At 45.8% G+C, this 22,396-nt stretch overlaps 1 protein-coding gene across 1 annotated transcript in view; it reads left to right on the top strand.

Annotated features, from left to right (window-relative positions):
* Nucleotides 1-22,396, top strand: part of CACNA2D4 (calcium voltage-gated channel auxiliary subunit alpha2delta 4) — a gene marked incomplete at both ends in the record, with an annotated part of 120,669 nt that overhangs the window by 20,891 nt on the left and 77,382 nt on the right. Inside the window, 9 exons of the mRNA XM_082281133.1 lie at nt 5,905-6,018; nt 7,057-7,135; nt 9,142-9,275; nt 10,148-10,165; nt 11,413-11,490; nt 12,808-12,888; nt 15,268-15,342; nt 16,300-16,386; nt 19,655-19,726. Of these exons, the coding sequence (XP_082137259.1) occupies nt 5,905-6,018; nt 7,057-7,135; nt 9,142-9,275; nt 10,148-10,165; nt 11,413-11,490; nt 12,808-12,888; nt 15,268-15,342; nt 16,300-16,386; nt 19,655-19,726 (738 nt within the window). The remainder of the gene's footprint in view (nt 1-5,904; nt 6,019-7,056; nt 7,136-9,141; nt 9,276-10,147; nt 10,166-11,412; nt 11,491-12,807; nt 12,889-15,267; nt 15,343-16,299; nt 16,387-19,654; nt 19,727-22,396) is intronic.

Here is a 22,396-nt window from a genome sequence, read left to right as displayed (position 1 = left end):
AAGGTGACTCCACTGCAGTAATAGAGAAGAAACTCCTTGGTGGGTAAAGAATTTATTTTTTCCTCTCTATTTAGCGTTAAAAAATGCAGTCAACAGTTCTAGTAGTCATTGCTTATCTTGATTCTTGTTGATCCTCTCTTGCTTAATGAGCTCAAAACAGCTCAGAGATCGCTCTTGGACAGTGCAGCACCCAGTGGTGATAAAACCTTCTGCTGTTATTCACTCACAAGGTGAAGTACTGCTTCCCTCGTGCCTTTTGCTATCACCTTGGATCTGCCTGGCTCCGGTGTTTGAGCACCTGCAGATGAGGAAATGTGTTGTGCTTTCCTGTGCCTTGGAAATGGCTTACACCAAAGAGCAGTGGTTCACAAACAGTACTTTTATCAAAGAAATGTGTGAAGCAGGGCTCCATATCTCTTCCAGATAGCTTTCCTTCCCCAGACTCCAGCTGTCCTGCTGTGTGCCATTCGCTGCAGCACGGGCTGTGATTGTGTGCCCTTCAGTGCAACAGGACCTCAGTCCAAGGCCACCCTCAGCTGGGAGCTGTGCTGCCAGCCAGTTGTGGGACAGCTGCATGTGCAGCAGGAGACCTGCAGGACCTCTTGCAAGTCACTTTGCATCTTCATGCCAGGATTTCTGGTGGCATTCAGAAGAGACAGACATTGTCTCTGTGCTCGCGTGGCAGCTCCAGAGGCTGCACGTACGTAGGCATGGAAGTGTGGACTCATTCCTGTTGTCCTGTGGCTGCCCTCCCCAGACTGTGGATTCCCTGATAAGGCTTATCTACAGAGTGCCTTGATAGCAGGAGCTGGAGCACCTCAGGCTCTGCAAGTACCACAGCTGAAGGTGAAAGGTTGCCACCTGCCAAGTGCTCATGTGGTTTAAGGGCTCTCTGAAATCTTCTCCTCAAGGTTCTTAGACCACCTGTATCAGTAATAGCAAAGGAAAAGGGTTTTCCTCAGTGTGCCCTGAAACAAATCTGTGCTGCTGCAGTCATGCAGGCAGGAGAAAGGGGAACTTTGGTGGAATTGACCACCTCCTTCTCATCAGACAAAATTCCCATTCTCTGCTGTTCCTCGCTGGCTCTCCTGTTATTGTCCACGGGAGCACACACAAGAGAATGAAAATTGTGACACCGTGCTGATGAAACAGGCTTTGCTGATTACAACAGACAACCAGTCATAATATCTGTAATGAAAGTGGCTGCAAAATTTCCCTGGTAATTTTCCTCAGTCCAATTGCTCACAGAATTAATAGCCCAGCAGAGAACTACTCGAGCAAAGAGGGGTTGCAGAAGAGCACAAATCCCTCACTGTCTTTGTTTTCCTCCATTATCCTCTGGGGGAGACAGGGCATGTTTTAATCCACGACACAATTTGCAGACCAGTTTCAGGAGAACAGTTAGCCAGAGCCCCCTGTCCCTCTCTGCCATGCTCAATAAACCACTTGAACTCCATTTCAATTTAGCCACAAACAAAGTGGTTTCAATAAAATATGCATTCCAGGGAAACCATGTTCTTAAGCACACCTTTACGAAGTGCTTCAACATTCTCAGATGTCAAGTGCTATCTTTTGAGGTCTTTTCTTATTTATTAAGTTTTAATCTCTCTAGCTGCTATCTTCTCTTCCTTGTTTCAACAAGCTTGGCTCGTCTTGTTCTCTCCCCTTTTTCCTGCAGGATTTATACCCCTTTGTTCTGGCCCTGCTCTACTTCCAGGCTGCCTCCCCTGAAACACCATGCTCCCAACAGCTTGTGAGTGCTGCAGCTGAGAGCTATCAAGAGCTAAGCAGAGCAGAATAATTGCCTTCCCTGTTTTACACACCCTCGTCCTCTTAACACGACGTAAGACAACAGCTCTGGTTTTTTTCAGGCACTGTCACATTGTTAATTCCTATCCAGCTGATGTGTCTCTGCAGCATCCCTCCCCAGGCAGTATCCACCCTCCTCTTCTGCGTTTGAGCTGCTGCCTCTCCTTTCCCATGTGCATGTGTTCTCCTTTCTCAGGATACACTCAGAACAAGTATTTTGAAAGCTGTTGCTTTTCCCATGCTGTGGAGGAAAAGAAAAGCCAAGTTCTGCTTTCCAAGGCCACCTTGGAATGATGTTTCCTCTTATCACCAAGGTTTAATCATGCCTGGACTCTCTGCCAATTTCAGAAATCACATAAGCGTTGAGGTTAACTGAGTGGGTCATTCCAAAATAGCTATAGGTGAAAAAAGGATGATGAAACTGGTAACAGACTGGATTTCAGTGAGACATACAATTCTGCCTAACTCGAGCAAACTGGGGCTGTAAAAAGGATGAACCTGTGTGCTGATTTAAGTAAACAAAGGTTTGTGGCCTCTTATGTCCCACTTGTGTGGGGAAGCACTTCATTTACACACTCACAAGATGCATGTGTTACTAATTTTTCTAGTAGCATGCTAGATGGTTAAGGACAATTTATCCATCTATTTTCTGTGTTTTCTATTGATTCCCTCTTCATCCTTTGGGATCTTGTATAGTCCCAGTCAGGTCTCAGCCCATGAGGCAAGTAGTTCAGCTACACCTTCTGTAATTCTTTCCCTTCATGCTGAGCACAGATTATTCAAATGCTTTCAATTAGTTTTTTCTTTAACCCTACCACTTTGTGACCCTGCCTGTAATTCATTCATTCTTTTCTTTGTTTCTTATTACTTCAGTGGGTACTCAGGCACTACAATATTGTCCTTTTGATGATAAAGTATGGAGGCTCTAAAGCATCTCTGCCTGACCATTTCCCTCTGTTTTTTATCATCTGGCATCATATTATTTTTACTCCCTTTCTTGCTTCTTCTCTGAACACTTATAAATTGTTTCTTGATTCCAGACACGTTTTTATGGACCTGGATTCTACAGCATATTTTTCAGGGTATGCAAAGCTCAGACTTTCCTGTTTACCAGTTCCTACTATTTTGCTTAATGCCCTTTCTTGTTTCTTCTTCACTGGCTTTGTTTTCTTGTCTACTGCTGATTTTTCTCCCCATGAGACGCTTTCCACCAAGTTTGAATTTTCAGTAGTTCTGGAGGCCATTCCAGAGGCAGGTCTGCATAATAATGGGGCATGAGGAGATGGAGAGGGGCTGCTCAGTGCCCTGGTCAGATGTGCACATAATCAGCACGCGTGCCTGCACATCTCTGAGCAATGCTGATGGTTCCTCTTGCTTCACTAGGAGCTCTGTGCCAGCCTGTAACTGCAGAGTAAGAGGCAATGAGCAAACAAGGGAGTACAAGAGACTGTGACCCTGAATTAATGAGATCATGCCTGTTAGTCCTGGCAACGTGACTGAAGTTATATAGGAGAACACACAGCCCTGTGCCTCCTTCACAGACCCAGCTCTAGCCTGCATTCCTTCAGACATCTCTTCTGTGGACATGCTATTCCTCACCTCCCCTTCCTTCATGCTCCTGAGACTGCAGTCAGAGCAGGGAATTATGCTCAGAGCTTGATGTGAGTGCTGTCAGATCATTTGCTACAGCTGCAGCCAGTCACAAAGGACCTAAAAACCAGGGATTACCTCTTGTTCGTTTGTTTTCTAAATCTGTCTTTTTAATCTCCATTTCTATGACACTGATGATCTCATTTTCCCTGTTGAAAATATCATCTACTCCTGTAATTAGGAGATTGCTGGTTCTGATATAACGTCTAATTTCTCAGTATCTCAGTATTATGAGTTCTGAAGTAAGCTTCATGAAGAGATCTTAAGTAGTTTGATGAAATGGTGGGTGACCTTAATTAAGTGTTAATTTAATAATAATCTGAACAAACATGTTGTAGATCGCAACAGTTTGGAATAAGCTGCTTTCGTACCAAGGTTCATGTATCTGTGATCTGAGCCTCATTCTGACACGATCTCCTGCACCCTGTGCCTCCCTGGTGGACACTCACATTGTCTGTTCTCTCTGCTAATCTGCACCCACTTGATCTCTGTCCTAGAAATAGCTCACTTGAGGCTCTGGTTTTTTCCTACCTGTTGGTCTTTAGCAGAATCCCATGTGGCTCTCACCTGCTTTTCTCCTTTGGCTTGCTCCTAAGAGCATCCTGTGCTTGTTCCTGTTGTACACCCTCAGCCTTTACTGTCTGTCTCCCCTCTGAATGTGGGGACAGAAGGGAGGAGGAGCACATCCAAATGCCTCACCCTGACTCAGTATTTCCCACGGATGTTTCACCTGAGAACAACCCGCTAGGAATGACCCTATTCCAGCACCCTTCTCACTCATGGTCATCTGTCCTGGTCCTGGACACTGCTACAAGCAGTGGCACAGCCAGAGAGGGGTTTATCCCTGTGGTCATTCAGAAGCTGTTGAATCCATGCTTCCTGCAGTGTAGTTACAGGTGCAGTGCAGTGTAAAGCTGAAGGAGGCAGGACTGATAACACAGATGGTGGTGGAAGGTGACGTTATGGTGATATCAGCACTGAACCTGGTAATTTCATGATAAGGGACAATCACAGATGTAATTGTAGGAGTGGTGAAATTACTGGGGAGATCTGGGCTTAGAGCTGGCTTTGAGGTATTCATGGTTGTGATGTTAATCTGCAGTGCAACCACAGGACCAGCCGCATTGGTAAAGGCATTTGTCTGTCGTAACATAGCGTTAGCAAACCCAAAAGGAGTTGTAAATTGAGCCCTAAAGCATCTAAAAACTCCTGGTTCACGGTGTGTGCTCTTGCTCCCCCATGCAGGGATTTCATTTTATGCAATTAATCTTGCCACTTGGATACCTTTTTTCTCATTTATAAGATATGACTATTCTCTCCAGTTTAAAATTGCTGCTGTTTGATGTAACCTTAGTCACCCTTCAGCTGGGCTCCTGTATACTCTCCATCTTGTGCTATTGCCTCTCATTAATCTTCGTTATCAGGGGACCTGCCATGTCTCCTTCTTCCCATAATGTTTTAGCTCTGCATCAGTTTCTGTACCCTCCTCTGTTGATCAGGCTTTTCCTTGCTCAGGGCATAGAAGCAGTGAGAGGCAGGACAAGGAGGAGCTCAGAGTGCCACCGAGCTGGGAGCTGCAGCAAAGTGGCTGCTCGGTTTTGTCCCTGGGATGTCCTCAGCTGCCCCTGCTGCTGCCTTTAACACTCTGTTGGTGCTGCATAAGGCCCTCAGTTCTCTAGAGCGGGTACCTGAGGGCATGGGAGGCACACGGCTCTGCAGGAGCAGGACACAGGCAGCATTCCAAGGCTGCTTCTGCCTGGCTGGACAGGCAGGGTCTGGCTTGCTTGTAGGAGCAAGTCTGCCCAACACCTCTGCAGGTGCCCTTGGGAGCACGTCAGCGTTTGTACCAGAGTCCTGGTGCACTTCTGCTCTGCCTTAAATACCACCTTTGCATAGGTAAAAGGTCATCTGTCATGTCAGTGTAGGGCCTCTCTATCTGGCACATCCATAACCTTTCCCAGCTCCAGTGTCAGTAGCCTTCTTTTTTCATATGCTCCTGCCTTTCTTTGCTATTCTTTGGCAGATTGATGGATTCACCCTGAAATAATGAGTCTGATTTCCCACTCCTCTCACATTTTCTGCCATAAAGAGTGACAGTTATTGCTGTCAAATCAGAATTGCCATGTTTATGGTCGATCTATAGTTGTTTTGCATAAACTAATGCAACTGTGCAAGATGTGAAGCAGCAGGGAATCGCACCCTTCCTCCACAGCACTTATCTTCTCCTCATTATTTTACTTCTGCAAAGCCTCCTGTGTCTGCATGTGCCTGGCAGGGCTGTATAAATAAAAAATTTATATGCAGTGCACAAACACAGTCCTCTTTCTGAGCAGTGTGAGGGTTGTGAGTGGAAGTCAGGATCTGGCCCACCGTGAATAAATAGGGTGCAGTTACTCAGAAGCAGCCTGTGCTGGGATAAGCAGTGCTCTCCCTCTCTGTCTGCAGTTCAGAGATGCTGGCCAAGGAGGTCTGTGTAACCAAGCCATCATGCTGATCACCGACGGAGCCGTGGAGGATTATGAAGCTGTGTTTGAAAAATACAACTGGCCCGATCGGAAGGTTTGTCTGGGAAGTGATAAATAGAAAGGGAGGGGAAAGGGGCCAGGGTATCAGGCACAGCTGAGCATTCACATATTCCAGTACCTGCCTACCCATGTGCTCCTGACTGTAAATGCAAACCAAGCAGCCAGGCAGGAGCATACTGCAGTGATTCCCAAGGTGAGAGGATTACAAACACACATCTCTAGGTCAGGGAAGCTTTTCTTTTTCGTACACTTTCTTTTCTAAAGGTGTGGGCAATCAAAACGTTCTCCTGATGAAATTATAAAGACTGACTGGAGTATTTCAAAATTAAAAACCAACTTTTGCAGAGAGTTTTAATCCCATGCAGGACTGTTTATAATTGGTCCTGTTCGGGAAAGGTTTGGCTATTACCGGTTCTTATGGTGGCCAGGGGAATGATCCATACACTCTCTCTAGGTGCCTTCCAGCCCTCTTTACTTTGATGTCTGTGATTACAGGCTTGCACTAGCAGAGCTGACTGTGGAAGTGGAATAGAACACTGCTCATCCTATACCCTTCTGATTTATTTGTTTACCTCATCCCAGCAATGCACAAAGGCAGAGAAGCAGCCTATTGAGATACCAGAGCAGGGGGCTGTTGAAAGAGTTTATTTCAGGATTGGCTCTTTTCTTGGTGGTCAAACTTAAGAGAAATGGTAAAGCTCTCTCTAAATGATTCATGTGGACAGCTGTTCCCCTGGGTAAAGGATTCCTGGGAGCTGTAAACCTCTCTGCATTTGGTTGCTGACTGCCTGGCAGAGCTGCTATCATAAAATCAAGCAGAATTTGCACTTTTGCTTTGTTATTCAGATGATCTCAGGTGCTACTTGGCTTTCTGGCCTTACTGTAATAGGAAATTAAGTTCCAGGCCACAAAAGAGGAAACAAATGGCACAAGAGGCTCCTGTCTCTGTGAAGGCAGAGCTACTGCTCTCGCCACATTCACACCAGTGGAAAAGGGGATGCCAAACTTCAGCCACTTGGATTTGGTAGCACGTTACAGCCTAATTCTCCTGTCCTTGCATCCTTGTTCCCAGGTCCGGGTGTTCACGTACCTCATCGGACGGGAGGTCACTTTTGCCCCGAATGTGAAATGGATCGCCTGCAACAACAAAGGTGCCGTGTGGCAGCGGTTCCCAGTCTCCATCTCGCACATCACACGTGGGCTGCAGCTGGTCCTGCACCCCTCTAAGGCTTACCCACTACTGCTGGGGCCCACGAGCCCTTGCTTGGAAGATACCTAAGGAAAAAGCAGACCCTGCTGGCCCACATGAAGGGTGCCTGTGTCCAACTAACACAAGTCCTCCGTGCTGAGCCACCGCATTTTCCTGTCACCATGCCAAGGGACACTATGACCGAGATTCATGCTGGCTGTAGTCCACCTAAGTCCCTGTGCTTATTGTGTCCCAGTTGCTGGCTTTTGACAATCTGTCTAAAGCTCTGTCAGAGAGCCTGACATCTTTTGGCTGAGATATAAAACAAACGTTGCTGCTTTAAAGATTTTACAGCAATTTTCACAAGGTCTGCAGGTTAACCCCTGTATCCTGGCCAAATTCTTTGTGTGTAAGTGGTTTTCACTGAGGTACCAAAATAGCTTGTTAATCCCACCCCAAACCCACTGTTCTCTCTAACTAGCATGAAATTACGTGAATGAGAAAATCCATCCACAGTAGGTGAGTCACCTCTATGCATTGGGGCCAGTTAAAAAGGTCAAGTTAGCACTGTCAGAGTCTGCAAGAGTAAAGGAAGAAAGGGAGGGGGGAGAAAAGCCATCCATGTTTGGGAGTGACCTGGCCTCTGGAAACAGGGATGCTTGTTACATCAGTGTCCTGTTTAAACAGGGAAAGGAAGGGAAAACTGAAGCTGAGTGTCAGGTACAAACTGTTTTCCACCCTGAGCAGTGGTTCCAGCAGACCATGAAAGGCTTGGGAGCATTTGCTGCTGAAAACTGTTGACAGGAGAGTTGCTGGCCTGCAGAATGTCTGTGAGCTGGGGATGCTCAAGGCTCAAGCATTCATCTAATTAGCACTATGAATTACACTTAATGTTTTCAGGTTTTGTTAAATGAAACAAACCCCTGGGTTTCAGATTGCGTATTCAGCCAGGAGATCAGTGACAGAGAAATCATGGTACTGTTGGTTCACTGTGAAACGTCAGAATGGGTTCTTCTGAATAACCAGAGAACAAAAATGTGCTCTTTGCACGTGGGTTCTCACTTACCAGATCTGAGCTGTGCAGAAGGCTCCCTGATTTTGGTCCTTCTGTTTCGGTGCATTGTATAACTCTTGTGGTCCTTGTTTTCGAGCACACTAGGTCTGTTTCCACATCAGAAAGCTTATCAGAACACAAGCCCTTTCACATGACAGTGTTTTCCTAGTGGTAGGAAGGTTTTCCATCTATCTGATGTGTTCTACACCAAGTACAACCAAAGCCTGTGGTGAGAAGCAGGACACAAGAATCCTCATGCCATTACTCTGTGTTAGCACTTCTAACCAGCAGCTGGTTTTAAGGACCTTTTGGTAACTTGAAAACATTCTTCCCCTGTATTGTGTTGTAGTTTTAGACTGTCACAGGTGCAACTGCAGGGACAAAGCTTTGGAAATAGGTACCTTGCCCTTTTTATTCTGCTTTCAATGTGCAGACGGAAGTAGTTGCCATCCTTGGATGTAAAGCTAGGCAGACTGAAGAGTGCTGGAAAAAATCTGGAAGAGGAGGTGGGAATTTGGTCTTAATATAAAATAGGGCAGGGCAAGTGGGTAGCCTGGTGAAACACTTTGCTTGTGTATGTTTGGCCTTCCAGACTAAAGGCAGCCTGATCAGTGGAAGGTTTTCCTGAAACTCAAAGCAACATTTTTCATCTGCTTTGCACAAATCTGGTTATATCAAGACTCTCATCTTGTACATTGCTTCAGCATTTTTAGAAGAGCAGAGCCACTGCTGTGAAACTCTAGATTTCCACAGAAGCTTGTGGATAAAAGGCATGTCAAGGCCCATTTTACAAAGAGCAGATTACCCCCCTGGGTAGATACAGCCTTTGACATCCAGTTTTCTAGCTTTGCACTCATTTAGAAATAGGGGAGATGTGTCAGCAGAGTGACTCACACCTCTGTTTCTCCACAAAGGCTACTACACTCAGATCTCCACACTGGCAGATGTCCAGGAGAATGTCATGGAGTACCTGCACGTGCTCAGCCGGCCCATGGTCATCAACCACGACCACGACATCATCTGGACCGAAGCCTACATGGACAGCGCGGTAAGGGCCTCGAGCACAAGTCAAAACCTAAATAAACTCCTGACATTTAGGTAAAACAAGGCAGGAGTTGGTTGATTGATAGAAATTAGTGGTCTCTGGCTCTACTGACATGGACAATATTTCTTTTCTGCTCACTCCTGGAGCTAAGATGTGTATGCAGGCTCAGATCTGAATCTGCAGTGACTCACATGCCCAGGACTAATCACACAGGCACAACATCACTTAAGTAGTGCTTCTGTGCAAGCAGGTTACCTTCTAAAGGATTATTCACAGAATAGATTATTCGTGGCTCAGGGTAGGGTCACAGAGACTGATTTCCTCCAGCCCAGTCTCTGACTGCAAATTGTTTGCTACTCAAAGATACAGATTTCAGTTGGGGCAGCAGGCTCACTCTTTCCTTCCTTAAACTAGCATGACCCGACTCACCACAGTGGTCCTGAGCCCAGCTCTGTGGGCAAAGGACACATTGCAAAGGAGCAGACAGTCAGCACTCCCAGTGCCCCCTGCTTTGTCTCAGGCCTGCCCTGTGGGAAGACATTTGGCTCTGTGAGGGTGACATGGGGTTATCTTCTGCTGCCTGAACTGTGCCAAGTGAGGGCTGGGACATGGTACTAATCAAAACCTCCAGAAATGGTACTAATTACCCAGGAAGTTTATTTTATCAGCAGACTTGCCACCCCTGGCACTGGTGTATAGGGTCGCACTTCCCAAGGCAGCCACAGGGATTTATTTGCCGCACATTTTTTTCTGCATCTCTTTTCGTGCCTCTTGTCTTGGCTTGCCATTCTCTTCCTCTGTCCCTTCCTCTCCTGTCTTTGATTCATTCCTGCATTCATGTATTCATTTATGTGTTCGTCCATGTCTCTCACCAGCTGCCACAGTCTGAGGAGGTAACTGCACCCTGTGTTTTGTGAGCGTGCTGTTTCCCCAGTGCCCGTCAGTGTGTGAGTGCTGGCCTCCACAGCCACAGCTGGCCTGTACATCTGGAGGGGGTGGGGGCTGCAGCACGCAGAGTCCTCTCACACTGGCAAGAAGAGGAGAGGAAGTGCTGGATGTACTGGAGAGCTGTGCTGTGCTGTTGGTTCAGAGTAGGTAGGGCTGTGTTGTGCAGTAGTTTAATTCACCTGATCTCGTGTTCCCTATGTCCAAGAAGTGCAGGAGAAGTTTGCTTGTTGTGTGTTAGTGTGAGTCTTGCTGTGAACGGGAAGTTTCCACAACAAATCATCCAGCCTAGTAACTCAAGATACCAAGTTCAAATCTCCATCAAGTGACCCTATAGGTTATTGGCTGGCTCCTTTATGGCTCCCAGCATGTTCTGTATGTAATAGGGACAGGAGGTCCTTCCTTGCCTTCCTTACTTGACCAAATGAGAGATGGAATGATGGATGCTACTGGCAGCAAAGGATTAGAGTCTTTTGATAGCTAGGCATGTTTGGGAGACTCCTTTGCATATGGCTTGCCTGTTTTACCTCCTCTCATGTGTGCTTTTGGAGCATCTGTCTTCTGTTGAATTGGGAGCATCTGTTATGCCATTATACACGCATGTCCCGTGTCCCTCGTAGAGATAGCTCACTGTGGTGTTATCTGTTGGATCATGATTTTGTCTCTTTTTCCTAAGCTTAGAGGGTTGAGTGACAAGTATATATAAGTAGGCTTTGTGTGTATTTGTGTCATTTAAATATTTGTCTGTGGTGTTTTTCGTTTGTGGTGTTCATATGTTTGTAGTGTCGATGATACCTTGTTTGTGGTTTTGCTCATATTTGCGTTGCTTTTCTCTGTGCTGTGCTCCTTGTGTTGGTGGTTTTTGCACTCATTGTGGAAGTGCTCATGTGTACACTCTTAAAGAGTGGTGGATACGAATTGTGCCACTGCTTCTACACGTTCCTGTCTCTTCATTAAAACAACTCTTCAACGCATTTCACTGGCTTTCATCCCATCCTCATCACCCCACACGAGCAAGCGTCCATCCCACAACCCAGTATTTAAAAGTGCTGCCATCTGTTCTTCAAGAAGTGTGGGAGGCAAGGAGGTGGCCAATTGCAGTCAACAGCTGGGGTCCTTGGGAATTGCAGCGCCTTTCCCTGGGGCTCTCTGGGGTCCTGCACTCGCTAACACCCATCCTGTTGTCCCGTGGCAGCTCTTTGCATCGCAGGCTCAGAGCCTGTTGCTCATGACGACAGTGGCCATGCCCGTCTTCAGCAAGAAGAATGAGACGGTGAGTGAGTGGGCGTGGGCTCGCTCTCCTCTGCCGGCAGAGGGCACGGGATGCAGCGGGACTTGTGGGGTTTTAAAGGGCCTCTGAATGAGCATCCAGCCATTAGGGAAGGCAGCAGACCTCTGGCAGGGTGCATGGCTGATAATTTATCTGTCAGAATGATAGTCCATCATTTCCTCTGGATGCTATTTCTTCAAAATACCCCTTAAATACAACACTTCTCCTTGTTTTATCCATTCCATTTTCAGAGCCTAGTTCACAGACCCTAAAATTTCAGGCTGGAAGAGGTGATTACCTCTTCTAGTGATTACCTTGTCTAGCCTGCATTTTATTGCAGATCTTTACATCTCACATAGATGAGCTAAATACCCTGGTTTTGGCAAAAGCATCACTGAAGAAAGGCATCCAGCCCCAAGCTCTCTCCACTGTGGTTTCTAACTCTTCATGAAAAACTGGTGTCTAAATTCCGCTTTTAATTTGTCTGACCTCACCTTCCTGTCATAATGGCTTCCTCTGTTAGATTAAAAAGCCTGTACCCTTTAGTAAGTTCTCATGGGAAGTATCTTCTACACTGCCATAAAGTCAAACCTGTCCATGTTGATAAGATTAAAAGGTTGAATCATTTAGATTATTTGATAAGGGCATTTCCTCTGGGGTTTGAAACCCTTTAGACACTTATTTCTGCACCATTTCTAACTTCTCAGCATCCTTTTAAATTGGAAAATGGTACCTTACCATTGCTGTATGAGGGACAAACTCTTCATCCAGGTCCTACAAACAACTGTCTGCCTTCTCCACCTGGGGCTGGCCTTAGCCTGCATTAGCACAGCACTGCAGTGGGAGCCTGTGTGTAATTCTCCATCGTGCTCTCCAGATGCTCATTAAACAACCAGATCCCCATGTCATGGAGGGGGGGATATCCTTTTTTCTAGGTTAACAGTTTTGTATTTGGCATTTGATTTAGTTGGCCCAATTTATCAACCCATTCATGTTGGTTTGCATTATTGTCTTCACCTTATTGGTATTTACACATACTGAAGGCAGGGGTTTGCCCTCAAACCTTGTTCCCAGTGATTTTATGTTACTTCTGAATCACAGTAACCAATACTGACTAGTGTTGTGTAGAAATACTCTTCTGCATAAACACTGGAATAACCTCTTTGGACTTTTTGAAGTATGTTAATTGGTTTTGAATAAACACATTCTCACAAGCCTAGAGGGGACAGGTGAGAGACTACTAGGGAGAAAATAATGTGTTTTCAGGTAGAAAGCTACCCAGGTCTTGCTTCTGAAAATGGATTCTCCTTTGTTTTAAAGCGATCCCATGGCATTCTTCTGGGTGTGGTGGGCTCCGATGTACCACTGAGAGAGCTGTTAAAACTTGCTCCACGGTATAAGGTAAGACTGAGCTAATGCAATTTGCTCCTTTGCACAGCAGAGTCACTACTCATACTTCCACGGGCACGACTGAAAAGCCATTTCTCTGCTGTGCAGAAAAAAACTAGGAGCATAAAGGAAGAGTTGTTCAGTGGAGTGGTGTGTGGTTTCTGTACAGCACATATGAAATCATTCACTATTACAAGCTTTTAGGCTGCTTCAGGAAAACAAGGACCGGGTGATCCAGCAGGTTGGCAAAAGGTCATAGAACCTTCGCATGCTGATGGTCACCAACCTAGATCCCTCAGAGATGACAGCCTTAGAAGAATTAAAGTTTTATATCCAGTTCCCAGTGGGCAAGAGTTGCCATGCCAGCTGGCAAAAAATGTTCTCGTTTCACTGTCAATATTCTTAGCAGAAAAACTGAGGGCTGAATGGATTGTGGAGAGCCAACTCTCCTGTCATGCCTAGAGGTTCCTTTCTCCAGATCAGCATGATGGTTTCTTGGCAGGACAGCATACAGAAAGTTGGCTCTCACTCGCTTTGTGCGGTACCTGGATAGAGTATTTGCTCTCCAGAATTGTTAGTCAAAAAACTTTCCATTAGCTCTACGTTCAGTGTATCTTAAAAAAAAATGTTCATCCCTAGGAAATTCCCCCAGAGGTGCACTGTTTGGTTTGGTTTCTGCTGTAAATTCCGTGCAGTGACCCTTTGCTCAGTCAGGCTGCACACCAGGAGACAATGAGCACATCCAAGGACCACCATGAAATCTGGCAATTTGAGCCAACATTTCAAGTTCTCGGTTTCTCTTAAGTAACTATCAGACAACTACTACCAGTGAGGCAGTTGTCCAGAATCCGATTGCTGAAGACTCACAGGACTGAAAGTGCTGTCAGAAGCTGTGAATTTCTGTGGCACTTCCAGACATGGATGCAGGGCAGACCATGAACAGGCAGCTGCAGGAAATGATCCTTCGGACAACCCTGGGACTGTGCGTGTCAGGGTGTCTGCCTTCAGCATGCAAAGCTGGCTGGTCTGGGCCAATTTTTGTATGATTATGGTCTGTATAAGAATAATGCCTTTTCATCTTCCTTTCTCCATGTCACTCAAAGGACAGATAGACAATAATTTTTCTTCTGGGCTAAGGAGGGTTACTGTCCTTTCCTCCAAGCAGTGCCAGGAAAGGAGGGGGAAAAAATTTGGATTTCCTCGTATCAGAGGCAGGACACATCTTCTCAGAAACTCTTCCAACTCCAGACCAGTTTGGAAATGTAGGATCCTCAACTCGAATTCCCTGGCATATGGGTTCCAAAAGGACCAGTTCCAGAGTCCCAGCCCTCTGGAGCTTGTACATTAACGATTGTGCTTTTACTGGGCTGGGAAATTTCAGCTTTTACAGGCCAAAAAAGAAATTTGCTGATCCAGTGTCTTGGTTTCATTCTTGCCACACTCAGTTAAGCCAAGTGTGCTTTTCAAAAAACTGCTTCACATAGAGACGGTCCAAAGTTTTGGTCTGGCATGTGTGAAATACAGAACTGATTCCCTGAATGCACAGACAGATTGTAAATGACTTACCTCCTCACTTCCCTACTGTAATCCCTCCAGGATTGGCTCTATAGGAAAATAAAGGTGCAACTTTTTTTATTGAAGACAGAAACCTTATCCATTATTGTTTTCCTTGAGACACCTCTTGTTTTGGCAAGCACAGGCTCTCTGCAGTTTTTTAGCAACTCAGGGTGTAGCTGGAACTTGCATTATATATGGGCTTGAGCTGAGTAATTGCTCTCTCGGAAATCACTCGCAGATCAGGTCAGCCACTGTCTGCTCTTGTTAGATTCTGCTATTCCTTAAACAGCATTTTAAGGCTACAGGCTTGTACAATTGGCCTGGGTTAGGTCTGGTCTTGCCAATACTGAAACATAACGCAGAGCTCCTCTGAAGGCTGACCGGGTTTCCAGGGAAGCCATCAGTGAGATTCATCCTCACTTGTGCATTCGGTGCTCTGCGGTGCAGTGATGGGCACACAGACCTGTCCCCACTGTTTCTGTGCTGTTTGCAACATTGCCCGTCATTGCCCATTCCCTGTGCAGCTCTGCTGTGCCTGCTCTGGAGAGCTCAGTCTGCCTCTGCGTGGTAATTGTCCACGATGACAGTCAGGTTCTAGCAGGGCATATTTTTCTGAATGTGTACAGAAACCTACTACCTGCACATCCTTGTGTGCATCCAAGCGCAGACAGAGCAGACAGATACCTGCTTTGGGATGGATTCTATCTTCTGCTGATCAATACCTTTAAAAGGGAAATATTTCTCAATATTGGTGGTGCCAGGGTATCAGTAGCACCCATTCCACAGCAGTGTTTGTAGCTAAAGCTCTGATTATTCTGTTGCCTCTTTCTCCAGCTGGGTGTCCATGGATACGCCTTCCTGAACACCAACAACGGCTACATCCTTTCACACCCAGACCTCCGTCCCTTGGTACGTAGAGCTGTGGATCTGAGAACCTTTGCTGGCTTGAAAACAGTGCCTTTCAGTGCTGCTTCTGATTTCTTTGGGCTTTTTGAGCTGTGAAGGCCACCAGCCTCTGACATACAGGCACCCAGGAGCCCGAGGACCAGCTGGCCTCGTTGCTGAGGTGCCCGGGCACGCGATGATTTTCCATTTCAGACACGTGCTGGTCAGCACAAAGCCACCTGCACACAGCTGTAAGCATTAGTGTGGTCACCACAAGAGAGAGGGCCACCACGGGGCTTCACAGCAGCTGTCTTCAAAAAGGCAGCTTCGCACAGCGAGACCACAGGCACGGGGAGCTGCTTCAGGGTGCGGAGAGAAGGGACACGCCGTGTTTGCAGGGCGGGGCAAGGCAAAGCTAGGCGAGGGCGCTGCTTCATCCTTCCACCGTAAATTGGCCTCTCCTAGTCCCACTCACGCCTTTTCCCTCACCCCGGAGATTAGTGGAATCTTGCGTCAATTAGCTCCAGGTGAAAAGTCTCCCATCAGTGGAGTCAAAGCCTGACTCCCGTCAGAAGAGATCTCCTGCTGGTATTATAATGTTAATGGGATTATACTCTTAGCTGCAGGGAAAAACCTGATTTCCTGCAGGCAAATGTGTTGTACTGATCTGTTTAGAAGAAGGCCACAGCCTTCACCTGCACGTTTAGCTGTGTTCCTGTCTGTCCCTTGCTCCTGGAGCAGCCTGTCCCACTCGAACTCCCCTAGCCCCTAGCAGCCTGCATACAGAAATACGTGACATGGGACCAAGGAGATACTTGCACAAACGCTGCCTTCCTCGTCAGAGAATAAATGAGACACCCCTATTTTTCAAATTACACACCAATTCTTAAAGGCTTAGTTTAGGAAGTTATCTAGCTGCTTACTTGAGTATTTTTCTTTCTTTTTTTTCTTTTTTTTCTTTTTTTTCTTTTTCAATGCCAGTATAAAGAAGGAAAGAAACTGAAGCCTAAGCCGAACTACAACAGTGTAGATCTCTCAGAAGTGGAGTGGGAAGACCGGGATGAAATAGTGAGTATCAGAAGGTGCTACAAAAAAGGCTGAATTCACTTTCTTTCTACTACTTTGTGTGTCCGTACAGAAGGTGTGGGGGAGCAGTGGGCACTCCTGGTGGTTTTCTGTGCCTGACTGGCTCTGGCTAAGAGACAGGTGGTCTACAAGAGGACAAAGCATGAAGCTCCCCTACCAAGTGCTTGTCTTCCTTCCCAGTATGAGTCTTCCTTCTCGTGGAACAGAGAAGGAGAAGTGCTGGGAGGAGGAAGGAAGCACTTTGGAGGATGCTCCAGGGAGCCAGTCTGTGTGTACAAGGCTCTGATGCTGCCTTAATACAGAGCCAGAGTAGTTGAGGAGTGTGGCAGTGTCCTGTGGTGTCACCCATCCATGCAGAATGTGAGATGCAGCTGAAGCCACTCAACTAACAAGATCTGCAACAAGGAAGAAAGTACATTCATCAAGAGACTAAAGCTTGCAGTCACTATTAATAGTGGACACAGAGGATAAAAGACTTAGACACTTGGGGGGAAAAAAAATCCAGAAACCACCTTATTGCACTGAAAACAATAACTGACCAGAGGAAAAAGATTTAAAAAGAACCTTCTCTACTGTCTTTGGAGCAAAATTATTAAAAAGTGATAAAGAAACAACAGCATGCACCTTTAATAGCTGCACATTGCTGCTTTGCACATCTAGGAACCCAGACAAAATCAGAATAAAGAGAGGTTCTTCTGTGGCTGGTTTCATTTTACTCAGAACTAGGAGGAAATAGATACTTAAATTACTAAGATAAGAACTGAATTTGGAGTAAGATAGAATTAGCTGTGAGACACATGCTTCTGGATTACAGGGGAGACTGCTGAGATAAACAGATCTGATGCTATAGATATCCACTTAAACAGGTAGGACAAACAGAGCAGCAAGAGGATCAAAGTAGCTACTGCCACTAGTGCAGGCCAAGTACAAAGGCAACATCAGAGGAACTTGGGAAGTGGAAGAGTGGCAAATTGAGAAAGGGAACACAGCAGAACTGGCTGTGTAACATGGAAAGCAAGACAAAAATAAAGAGGTCCTACATACAGTGGAACCATCAAGATGCAAGTTGCCAGCAGCTTTGTGTAGGTTCACTGATCTCTTATAGGACTTTGCTCCCACTGTAGTTTTCTCTCTCACTGGAGCCACTTTTAGATCTGTTCCTCTTTGCCTAGTTTGCTATTAAAAAAAAAAAAAAAAAAAAAAAAAAAAAAAAAAAAAGAAGGTCCAGGAAATGAAAGGAATTTGCTTTGCTCTGATATTTATTTGGCTAACGGGTTCCTATCTGACCAGCTAACACTGACACCTGAATGCAAATATGATACCAAGTGTAAGGTTCTATAGGCAACCAGAGTAAAACTATCCAGGGGAAAAAAAATGTCATGAAGCCAGCATGAAAAACAAAAGCCACTTTGTGTTCTTGTACTGCATCTTCCAGAAGAAAGGTTGCAGTCGCTGAGGGTGCAGAGACATTCAGTGACGTGAGTGATATCTGCAGTGTGACTTCAGCAAGTCTAGAGACTCTCAAGATACACCCACTGCAGTAGAAAGCTGCCAACATTTCAACACTCAGATTTGTAGCTATGGTATTAGATCAATGACAGACTCAACATCAGTTGCAGTATAATCTCAGCAACACTGATAAGCAGCACATTCAGACTGGAAAAACATGCCCAAGTGCTAATGATGTGTAATACAGCCAGCTGCTAAAAAGAAATCCAGGGGAGGGAAGATGGCATTGCCTGGAAAATGCCAACTGATGCCACTTGCAGCCAGGCAGCAGCAAGGGCTTGGGCTTGCCTGTAAAGCAACACAGGGATATTCACAGTGTGATGGGGAAGCCATACAAGGAGTGGCTGAGGTCTCTTGGTCTGTTCAGCCTGGAGGAGGCTGAGGAGAGACCTCACTGCTGTTAGAGCTTCCCTGAGAGGGGAAGAGGAGGGGCAGGCACTGGTCTCCTCTCTGCAGTGACCAGGGACAGGACCCGAGGGAATGGCCCGAAGCTGTGCCAGGGGAGGTTTAGGTTGGGTCTCATGAGAAGGTTTTTCCCCCAGAGGGTGGCCGGGCACTGGACCAGGCTCCCCAGGGCACTGGGCACAGCACCAGCCTGACGGAGCTCGGGAAGCGTTTGGACAACGCTCTCGGGCACAGGGTGTGGCTCCTGGGGATGGTGCTGTGCAGGGCCAGGAGCTGGACTTGATGATCCTTGTTTCCAATTCAGGATATTCTATGATTCTAAACCCAGAACCCACAGCAAATCCTGCAGGCTGTCAGACCAGAACAGAGAGTATGCTGAGGCTCTGGAAGGAGGTCAAACACTCTTAGCCAAAAAGGAGTAATAGTACCAGTCAGTGTTTTCGTTTCCAAGATGTGGGCCTTGGGAAACGTGAACTTCATATTCTAGGTCTGTAAATAACCCACATCAAACAGCCATAATAAACAAAACCGTGGCCTTGTAAAGCCAGTGCAGTTGAGACTGGCTAGCACCTGAATGGGGGCCTGTCTCTGGAAGTAAGGAAACAATTTGTGAATGAGTAAGTTACTTTCCACCTATTTTTTTCTATCCAGCCTGAAGCAATAGACTTGATATGCTCTGGCAGGCTGGACCTGAAGTCAAAGCCTCTGTATTTATGGAAAAATTTCCTGGATCTTTCTTGCAAGAGGCTGGGAGTCACTGTGAAGATTACATTTTACTTTTGGAACCTGGATTGAATAAAGCGGTCTCCTCACTGCCTACCCTGCTCTCACACAGTCTTGCTTTGCTGTGCTAAACAGCTGCTTTGCTGCACCTCAGAAGTGGTGCTGAATACAGCCTATAATTTATAAATCAGTTTTAAAAATGTCAAAGAGCTTTGGATTCAGTCTGAGGGAGTTAGTGGGTTTCTCAGTTTTCTCCTCTTCCAGGCTCTCAAAGCACTGTGCTAATGAATTTCTGGCTGCCAAACAGTGAAGTCTGTAACTGGGACTGGCAATTTCATAGATTCCAGATCCTTTCTTTTTGCTAGAAAGACATATCAACAAGCTTTCAGGATAAACTATTACTATTCTTTATCACTTATCAGCTTGACCGTACAAGGATTTTGATCAGTGCAAACAGGTTTTCTGTTCAAAAGAAGCAAGACAAAGCTGGGGAGGAGAGGGAACCAACAGTGATTCTTTCTGCCAGCCCCTGTGTGTTAATGACAAGTGGCTGTGTTCATTCCTGCTCTGCCCTGCCTGGAGTCACTAATACCAAGCTTGTTCACCTCTGCAGCTGAGAACTGCTATGATCAATGGGGAAACAGGCTACCTCTCTATGGATGTGAAGGTCCCCGTGGACAAAGGGGTAAGAAATTATCCTTCTGTTCAGGTCACACAGGGGAGTGGATGGGAAGTGGATGCTGAAAAACCACAAAGGATGTGGTTTTTAATGTTCAGCATTCCTGAGCGTGAGGATTTTATTGTTTCACCACGTATATAACGCATGTGCTAAAGACATACAAGAGAGCATCATTAGAAGTGCTCATTACACCTACCAATATTCTGCTCCTGGAAAGGCATTGGAAACGCCTCTCAGCTCCCTACTTTGTCCAGGCAAAGCCAAAAAGCATGTTGTTCATTGTTTATAGGGCTGTGAAATGAATCAGAGATCTTCAAGAGTTAGAATGCTGAACTGACTTAGAACGAGATTTGGAGACTATTTTGCCATCCTCTTTCCCTACCCAAAACCACTCATGAAAACTTAGTCCCTCACTTCGTCAGAATGTGATTCCCTTTATCCAGGTCCAGGATTAAATTTCTATGCAAATATTTGCAGAGGTTTTATGAAAAGCCTTAGTGAAATGGAGACTTTTGAACACTCCCTACCAGCTCTAGGGCAGGGTTATACATCTTCCTTTGGAGTCAGTGTGAAATTATCTTGTACGTTTATGTTCACTGGTACTTTTTCATTCACGTTTATTTAACTCTCTCAAAGATTTTGGCTTTCATCGTTTCCTGTTAGGAAGTATTCCAGAGTCCTGCAAGTTACACTGCCCAGAAGTCTTCCATATTTCAGGAAAATTTTCCATCCTTTATAGAGGGCATTTTTTTCAGCAGCTGGCTGAACTGCTCCCATGCTAAGCCACAGTCAGCACCAATTCCAACAAACCAAATGCTCCCAGCCACTGCTGAAATGGTGCCATTTCCTAATGAAGACACCCCTCTGTTTCCTCTGAGTGCTTGTCCTGCTAGATCTTGTCACTAAATTTTTTCTCTCTTTTCTTGGTGTTTGCAACGCTCAGGTACCTGTCAATGGCTTTGCCTTTTGTCTCCTGGGCTTTGCCAACATCTGCATTTGAAATATTTGCACACTTCTCAGCTATTATGACTGTTCTGTTGATTCTTCTATCGTTTCTGATGCACAAGTACCAGGGCTTCACTGAATTATGTGCCTGTTTCCCTGTTGCTGTGTACAAAGCAGCTATTCTCTGCAATAGGGTATTTCTGAACAGGGAGCCCCCAATCTCCTTTCTGCTGTCCCTTCAATTTTTGTTCCCTCCCACGGCTGCGCTGGAACTGCCACCCTCACTTCTGTGTTTCTTAGCTATTTTTTCCAGTTGCCATTTTTCCACATGAAACCCACTTCTCCTTTTCATCCAGCCTTTCTAATTTTAAGGGCTGTTGAGACATTTTTTTCAGTATGCAGAGAAATGTTGTTCTATTTTGTCTTACAGATAGATCCCTGTGCAGAAGGGCTGCTAAGGCAGAGTCTGTTCCTCCCATTAGATTTTTTTCACTTGATGGCCTGTTGTTTACTGTTTCTTTTTGTTTACAGTGCTGCAGCTGGTTCTCCCTCCATATCTTATTTAAGCCCACTTTAACCGATTCTTTGGAATAAAAGTTCATGAGAAGCTGTTTCAAGTACTTTATATAAACCCAGATATATTGCATGTCCTTTATTTCCTTCATCCATTACCTTAGTTATTCTGTCAGAAAAGTAATCAAGGTTTTAAAGCAAGATTTATTCTTTGTAGGTCTAGATGGCTTATTTTACTAGTTTAACCTCTTTGTGCACCCTCAGTAACACTTCTTCTGAGTCATCCAATGATAATCTTTGTAGTTCAATATTTTAGAGACATCCTTCTGCTCCCCTAGCCAGGGGAAAAAGAAGATAATAAAAAGTAGCCTTGGTAAAGAGATATTATTTGTTTCATTCTGCAGCTCTGGAAGCCTTATGAAGCACAGTAGGGGACTGAGGCTGAGTATGTGACAGTTTTACTGTTATCAGAATACACATGGCGTGGAAACCAGAAATGAAGCTCAGTAATTCCCACTTGTACTCTGCTAGCTGATGAAGCAGAGCAGCATCGAAACAAAGAAAGTGCTGACAGAGCCTTGAAACAAAGAGAATGAGGCAGCCAGACTGTGCAGAGAAGACCTGAGTGAAGGGGATAGAAATTATTCTGTCAGCCATGTAAATGTCAATACCCCACATTGATTTCAGGAAGGTATCGAGAACAGAGTGAGGTAGAGAGGGAAAAATAAGGAACTAATACAAGAGGCAGTCGTTAGGGAGATCTAGTGGCAGAACTGCCTTTGCTTGCAGCTTGAGTACAGAAGGGCTGTGAATGTGAAAGCAAAAGAGAGAGGACACGGGTAGAAGCTGTGGCAAAGCTCTGGAAATGGCAGTGGCCAGGCTTGGATGCCTAGCACAGCATCCAGTCTGGAAAGGCACATGTTCCCAGACTGCAGGGGATGGTGGTCAGCTGTCCTGTCACTGTGCCAACATGCCCAGGCTCTTCTCCCTTGATCCTCACTATGTAGCAAAGTCCTGCCTGATCATCCTCAGCCCCCCTTGGCTCAAGGGTGCCTCTGCTTCTCTTCCATCCCCTGGATAAGTGAGGATACCTTCAGCTGTCTTGGGGATGGCTGGGCACACACCAGAAGAGGGGCAGGTTAGGGGGGAAAATGATGAGCAGAACAAGCCCTGCTAAAAGAAAGGGTCTCACAGTAGTGGCCAGGTCTTTTCCATGCC

Source organism: Coloeus monedula (assembly GCF_965178545.1).
Source record: "Coloeus monedula genome assembly, chromosome: 4".
Classification (NCBI taxonomy): domain Eukaryota; kingdom Metazoa; phylum Chordata; class Aves; order Passeriformes; family Corvidae; genus Coloeus; species Coloeus monedula.
The sequence above is the reverse complement of the archived record's forward strand: the minus strand, read 5'-3'. Positions and strand labels throughout refer to the sequence as shown.